The sequence below is a fragment of the Rhinichthys klamathensis genome, unplaced genomic scaffold, assembly GCF_029890125.1.
Source record: "Rhinichthys klamathensis goyatoka isolate OS25496 unplaced genomic scaffold, OSU_Roscu_1.1 h1tg000072l_1, whole genome shotgun sequence".
In the NCBI taxonomy this organism is placed as follows: Eukaryota; Metazoa; Chordata; class Actinopteri; order Cypriniformes; family Leuciscidae; genus Rhinichthys; species Rhinichthys klamathensis.
In genome coordinates, this window is record NW_026606615.1 from 1,085,844 (window position 1) to 1,093,281 (window position 7,438).

The 7,438-nt window shown below is 36.5% G+C and overlaps 1 protein-coding gene across 1 annotated transcript; it reads right to left on the bottom strand.

Annotated features, from left to right (window-relative positions):
• Nucleotides 1-727: 727 nt before the first annotated feature.
• Nucleotides 728-7,404, bottom strand: rhd (Rh blood group, D antigen). Its single transcript, XM_056250587.1, has 10 exons — nucleotides 7,219-7,404; nucleotides 6,543-6,735; nucleotides 5,928-6,078; nucleotides 4,742-4,889; nucleotides 2,929-3,101; nucleotides 2,618-2,755; nucleotides 2,291-2,415; nucleotides 2,065-2,144; nucleotides 1,069-1,142; nucleotides 728-865 (listed from the first exon to the last, which is right to left on the bottom strand). The coding sequence occupies exons 1-10, from the start codon at nucleotides 7,364-7,366 to the stop codon at nucleotides 839-841; spliced, it is 1,257 nt and encodes a 418-aa protein (XP_056106562.1). The 5' UTR covers nucleotides 7,367-7,404; the 3' UTR covers nucleotides 728-838.
• Nucleotides 7,405-7,438: the final 34 nt, after the last annotated feature.

Consider the following 7,438-nt stretch of genomic DNA (forward strand, 5'->3'; position numbering starts at 1 on the left):
TGCACTGAGCAAGAGCAGTTTCTTAGAGCTGAGCTTTACCAGAAACATGTACAATTTCACTGTCAACTTTTTTTTTTAAAGAAGTGTTTAATTTCTGTGCAACTAGTAAAACCAAACAGCATATTTTCCTCGACTGTGGGAACCCTGGTTATATATTTTGTGTGTTCTGGAGCATTAAGGTCACTCTCTATGTGTATGCTTGGGCATGTGGGAGTTGTATAAAAATGGTAATGTTTTTAAAAAAAGCACAATTTCTTATTATTTCAGTGGTTATGGGAGAATAAGGTGACGCCAGTCAGAGATTTTGACTCGTCTATCAACTGACAAATTAGAGATTCTGTGATTTCTACATGCTAAAAGAATGTAACATTTTAATGTAATCCATGTCTCTCTTTCTGACAAAAAGTAGCTAAACTTCATTCAACTGTGGGTTTCAAATGAATAAAATTATTGTAAATATGTACAGAGCCAGTGTTTTTTTCTTTCACTATGTTCAAATACAGATGAATAATGGGTTTATGGACTGCAATCAATGCACTGACTGCCATCAGGTTATTTTTATATATATTAAATTAGTTGGTGGTGTGGTATATCAGCTTACCATCGTCATGAAACAAACTCTGCTCTGTGTGTAATTTAAGCCAGCCACGGGCTTGGGAAATTCTTTGCCGTTGTTGTTTTGTATGATTTGTCAGTTATAAAACATACAGATGTCTATTTAAGGACATTTTATATTGTAAATTGTTTACTTAAGCAACCTGTGACTTCTCAAACATATAGATTTTGTGTTAATTGCATTTATGCCTGGAGTTCTCTTTTAGATGTGTCCACAAGTTCTTCAAACATGTACCACCAAATTTGGAAACTACAAGAGAAGGAAATACATAATTAGCAATCATAAACATGTTTGGAAATATAAGTTAAGGTTTAATAAAAAAAAAAAAAAAAAGCATGTCATTAATTCCACTTTAAATGATAAAAGATGAATGCAAACACAGCAAGAGTAAGGATTAGCGTTTAGTCATGGTGGACACCGTATTTATATTGTGAATGAACAAAACCATTTACCTCCCAGAATGCCTGGTCATCAAAGCACTTCCTGTCCTGCTGGGGTCTCCACAAACTCCATTTAAGGAAAAGTCCTGCAAATTTTAACTTGTTTCTGTATCAAAATTTATAGGCAAGAAAAGTAGTTTGTTTAGGCTGGGTTGTATGAATTACAAACCTGCGCACATATTTTAAAAAGCACATAACTATAGAATTCTGAATGAGCATGTGAACGCCGTCAGCGTTAATCACAGGTTCGCGTTTAAAGTCTGATCATTTCGACGGAGGTGAATCAATCAAAGTTAACTTTAGCTGGAAGTAACATTATTCAAGAACCGCTATAACGCCAAAACAATCTGTTACCTTAAATTATATGTTTATCTCTGTAAAGCTGCTTTGAAACAATTCATTGTTAAAAGCGCTATATAAATGAAGATGACTTGACTTGACTTGACTTAACTTAAGTTGTATGTTTAGTCTGCCTCAGTAAACTAAAACACAAAACTTATCAGTAAGGGTTATGCAAAAACACAACACTTTATTTTGATGGTCCAAAAGTAGACATTCTACAAACTATAACTTTGGAACTACATGTCAACTAACTCTCATTAGAGTATTAGTGAACTGTTAGGTAAGGTCAGGGTTAGTAGAATAAGTTTACGTGAACTTGCAAAGTTACTTATAGTCAGCAATGTCTGTTGAGGAGCATCAGAATAAAGAGTTAGCAGATATTAAACAGAGTCTACTAATACTCTAATGAGAGTTAGTTGACATGTAGTTGCAAAGTTACTTAAGTAGAATGTCTAAAGTGCATCATCAGTGTTACTTAAAAAAAATTTTTTTTTAGAAAGATTCTGAATCTATTACAAATAAGCTCACAGACAGAAATGCATATGATTATAGCCTACTGTATGCACAGGGAAAACTGTTTAAAACAGCCTACGGTGCTTTGCTGATTTTAATCATAACACAAGAAAATGAAATATGTCTGTCTAATGATCTTCATCAGTGGTGTACCTGTAGCCGTTCCCATCACCAGACTCATGCACACTGTTATGAGGAGAACACAGATGTGATACACAGCAAACCGCACAGCTCTGAGAACACAAATACAACACAGATCTGAAAAACATCTAAAGCTCAGACATTTAGTCATTGCTTTCACTGTTATTCTATGGTTTATTTAATGCAATTTATTGGATGCACACGTCATATGATTGACTAAAAGTGAAAATCACTTTACATTGTGCTTTCACTACTGGCCAGCCGTATAAATAAATGAGCGAACCATCCCAGGATTCCCGGTATGGCGTGCACATTGAGGACGCCGCAGGTGTCATGGCACTCAAAAGCAAACAACATGTGATCCTGAATGAAAGTGAAAAACAGAGAATCTAGCACTTTAAGTTATAGTTATTTTAGTACTTCAACTTTAAAAAAAAAAGACAAATACTGAAATAATGTTTTATTTCAATTCATGTTTAATGTTTTATGGTTTTAGTTTTAGTTAACGACCCTGACTTATGGTGGGAAATTTGAGTTTTCCATTTTGTGATGGATGTGGCTTGACCTTCATGTACTGGAATCCCAGGGCTGATACGAGAGAGGCACAGAAGCCAATCATCATTGCAATCCATGGCTCGTGGACTGCCGTCATGGCAACTCCGATAGCAACACCACCAGACAGGGCAGAGCTCTGTATATGAACCTGTAAAACATGATACTCTTCATGATGTGTCCATTATCTGAAAAACTGGATCCTAACAAAGTCAACGTGAACAACCCATTATACTTTCATGATGTGTCAGATTTCAGAGTATTATGTTATGATTATTTTCAACTCTTGCTATGTGAGAATGTTCTTCCTATACAGTCGCTCACCATGTTCATCTTTCCTTTGGAGCTGGTGAGCATAGAAACAGACATCGCCATGACAACACTGACGGCCAGAGACAGATACGTCCCATATATCACAGTGAGTTTCAGTTCTCTCTCCATGTGAGACACCAGCGCCGAGTTAAAACTGGGCCAGAACATCCACAGAAACAGTGTTCCTGTGAGAAAGAGAGAAAGGGAGGCAGTTGCATGATTTAATTAAAATATAGAGATCACATAATTACACTTCGGTCCTTGAATCTGATTGGGTGAGCATCGTTTAAAGGGGCTGCGAGCACTGGGACTTTTCACTGTTTCGACTGTCAGTGTTGGGGATTTTCAGTGACTCTTTCTGCAGGTTACACAGTTACACCAGTAGGTGGCGACAAATGACTGTCTTTGTAAATGACTCACTGAATCATTCATTGAGCCTATTGAACCGATTCGTTCACAACTTTCATGATTCATTTAGGATCGAAAGAAGTGACTGGCTGTGTCCGAAATAGGGCACTATTTGAAGGGACAGACATTTGTAGTGGTGTCCGAAACCATGGTGGATGTTATCAAATGCTCTCTTTTAATCCCATTATATAGACTACTGCAATAACGAGTGTATAACTGATGTACGCTCAGAGACTGGAGAATACCCACAATGCACTGTGAGAGTCGTGCGGTTAATAAATTCCTGTGTCTGACCAGAAAATGGCGCCCGCAGAAGAATCATCCATCCATCCATTTTCCAAACCGCTGGTCCAATGTGGCTACAGCGTAATATTATAGGCTACACGTATAAATTCCTTCTTAATTGATTATTAAATTGTTTAATTATGGTTTACACATAGGCTGTGTCTGAAATCGTCTCCTATACTCTTAAATAGGGCACTAGGGAACAGGTGTCCAAAACCATAGTGGACATTATTGAGTGCACTTATTCAATCCCACAATCCACCGCAATAACGAGTGTACAACTGACCTACGCTGAACGGCTAGAGAATACCCATAATGCACTGTGAGAGTCTGCTAAATGAATTTCCGCATCTCGCCAAAAAAGCTGAATCATCCATCCATCCAGTTCCAACGTGGCTATAGCGTATAATATCATGCATATTCCTTTTGAATTGATTATTAAATTGTTTAAAAATGTTTATTCATGCAGGTTTCCTTGACAGAGTTCAAGATAAATCTATTCATCATAACTGGAGCTGCCAGTTTGCAATAAGTTTCAAATGATTATTAAACAGCAAGCACAAACTATGCAAAAGCGGCAGCCCTTCCGGTGGTGCACTCAGTGTCCGAATTCACTTACTCGTTTTCATTCACTTCTTCAAGTGGACTATATTAGTGGTGTATGGTGTAATAGTGAATGAGGGTATAGGGGGCGATTTCAGACACGGCCAATGTGGCCCTGTCCCTAATGGCCCTCGATGCACACTTTTGCAGAGCCTGCATATATATATATATAGTGTTGTGGTTACATTTTCTGTAATCACACAAATGATAAATAATCTGTGGCCATAACACACTCTTGCTCGAGTGATATTGATCTATATAAAACTCTTTTTGCTTTATAAAATGCTTTTTGCTTTGTGGGAAGAAAGAAAGGCATCCGATGGAGTGATTTAAAGCAGTAAATTAGCTTAAAATATATATTTTAATTGCATGAAATAAGCACAGGTGCCATTGAATATTCACTCGGTTATCTTTAAAGAATCACTTGAAGCTCACTAACTCATCTGATGTGCTGTCATGGTTAGAGTCTGAAACCTGGTTTAGAGGTATTTTCTGAGTCTGAGAGATAACTGTTAGTTATTGTACTCACCAAACATTGCGAATAAGCCAGTGCTACGGTCAATTTTTTCTTTCTCATGTTTTGGATTGATTCCCTCTCTGTACAGCACCCATGACACCATCACACCAAAAAGAGCCCCGAAGATATGAAGCATCATGATGCTGTACAGTGGATCTGCCTGAAACATTAACACATCGTTGCCTTAGTACAGAATGAAAATACTCAATCTGTCTAAATAAAATAGTATGTTCATTAGTGCTGTCAAATTGATTAATCGCAATCAATTGCATCTAAAATAAAAGTTTGTAAATATGTATAACATACAGTATAACATAAATACCTGTATGTTATATTACACATAGGCTATGGTTATATACATATATGTTATACATGTTATAGTATAACATAAAAGTTTGTGAATATATATACATTTACAAACTTTTATGTTAGATGCGGTTCATTGTGATTAATCAATTTGAGAGTACTGTTCATTCTTATGTGTAATGTCTTACAAAAGTATTCAGTAATTCACAGATACCATGTTTTGCAAGCTGGTTTGACTGAAATTTCCTGATATTTAAAAAAACACTGCTTACTTCTACAAATTTGTATGCAAATCTTTTTATTACATTTTTTTTGTCAATGATATTCCCAACAATATCACATTATAATAATAATACATTTTCAAAGTTTTGCAATAAAAAGTTAAAAGACCAGAACAGTTGTCTGTCTGTAAATGTTTCTGCATTTTGAATTTGCCAGATAGCAGAAAACATATAGCAAGTTTTTATGTTAAACTTCTTTATTGTAACTGGCTTGCAATGAGGACATGGCAAATTTTGAAAATTTATTTATATCTGGGAATGTAATACTGGGAATTTTCAAGATCCACTGATTCAGGAACAATTCATTTGGGAACAAACCATTAAACAAATTAATCTGAATGAATCATTCTTCATTGAAATCATTCTCCTGTGGTGAAACTGGCATTCAATGTACCTTGAAATGTGGATAATAGGATTAAAATTAGTGCTGTCAAATCGATTAATCGTGATTAATCGCAGCTAAACATAAAAGTTTGTAAATATATATGTGTGCACACAGACATACATTTTACGAACTTTTATGTTAGATGCGAATAATCGCGATTAAACGATTTGACAGTATATAGGATGAAAGTGATCATTTTTATCAGGGAAAGTAATACTTCTCTTACATGGAGCAGAGTTCGCAGGATCCACTGATTGATCACAAATCCAGTGACCTCCACCAGAGCCATTAGTAAAAGCTGGACAGGATTTGTCTTCCCATGGACTGCTCCCATTGCAACCAGAGCGGATGCTGCACAGAGCTCTGCCTCAATCACACTACATGAGGAGCACAAATAACATTTGATGTAGTGGTGCTGTCAAACCTACTCTCAGAAAAAAAGGTACAAAAGCTGTCACTGGGGCGGTATACCCTTTCAAAAGGTACACCTTTGTACCTAAAGAGTGCATATTAGTACCCATTAGTACCACATACCAAAACATATTAGAACCTTTTTATTCCAGTGAGAGCTTTTGTACCTGAAGTATGAAAAAATATTAACAAAAGTAAAGCTAAGCCCTAGTCATGATTATGAAAATCAGTTGTTGTTTTTTTAAAACAAATGCATTAGGTTTTCCAGAGTAAATGTACCAGAGCAAATGTTTTGACTTTTTTTTTAATTATAATGTTTCATATTCAATCTAATGGCTTACTCGGGTGTCAGTGTATTGCCGTTAACATTTACACATTGTGGGTTGCTTTTGTAAGAAAGCATCTGCTTAGACCTGTAATGTAGCTGTACCTCTTCATACTGATGTGGATCTCTCTTCTGTGGTGGCGTTGTGGCAGCAGGAAGCCATTCATCAAGACGGCCCACTGGATGGCCATGGCTGCTAACAGCATGTTAAACCCTGATCCACTGAAACCATATCGTACAAGGAACGTGGCCAGGAATCCAAACCCCATGAATATCATCACATGAATATCTTGGAATTCTGTTGAAAAGATTGCATTTCCAATATTGCCAATGTGTAATTTTATGAAAAGCGATATAAACTTCAAAAACTTGGCGGTCAGTCTTTTAATTGCTTGTGGGATAGAGAAATGCTTCTTATCATCCAAAACCAGAGATGCTGTGGCTCCACACCCCAACGGCAATGTGCCACACATTTACAAACAAAACCATGTAATTATATTCATTTTAAGTACGTTCATGTGGATAGGAATTTTGCAATTGGTTTTGATATGTTAAAGGTTCTAAAAAAAAAGCCCAGGAATTAATTTCTGAGCTGAATATGTGACTAGTCTTTTGTTGCATTAGCATGCATTAACATATGAAAATAACATAGCAGGTTTACAAAAGATGATGTGATGCTGTTCATAAATAACCTCAGGTTTATCCTTAAGCTGAACAATGAATGCAAGTTTGAACTCTTGAGAATCATAGCACAGCTTAAATGTAAATCAGACTTACTAACCTGCATATGAGCGGATGAAAAGCTTACTGTCAGACTCATGCTGCTCTATTTTCACAAAAAAGACAAACAGTAGGATAAAGATGGTTTCCAGCAGGAAGGCCACGAGAGGAAGTCTTGAGCGGAGACTGGGGGCGTACTGAGGAGCCATTATTACTGTGACAAACTCTGACTCTCTTTAATCTTCACCGGCCAGAGATGAAGAGTACGCAAGATCACGTGT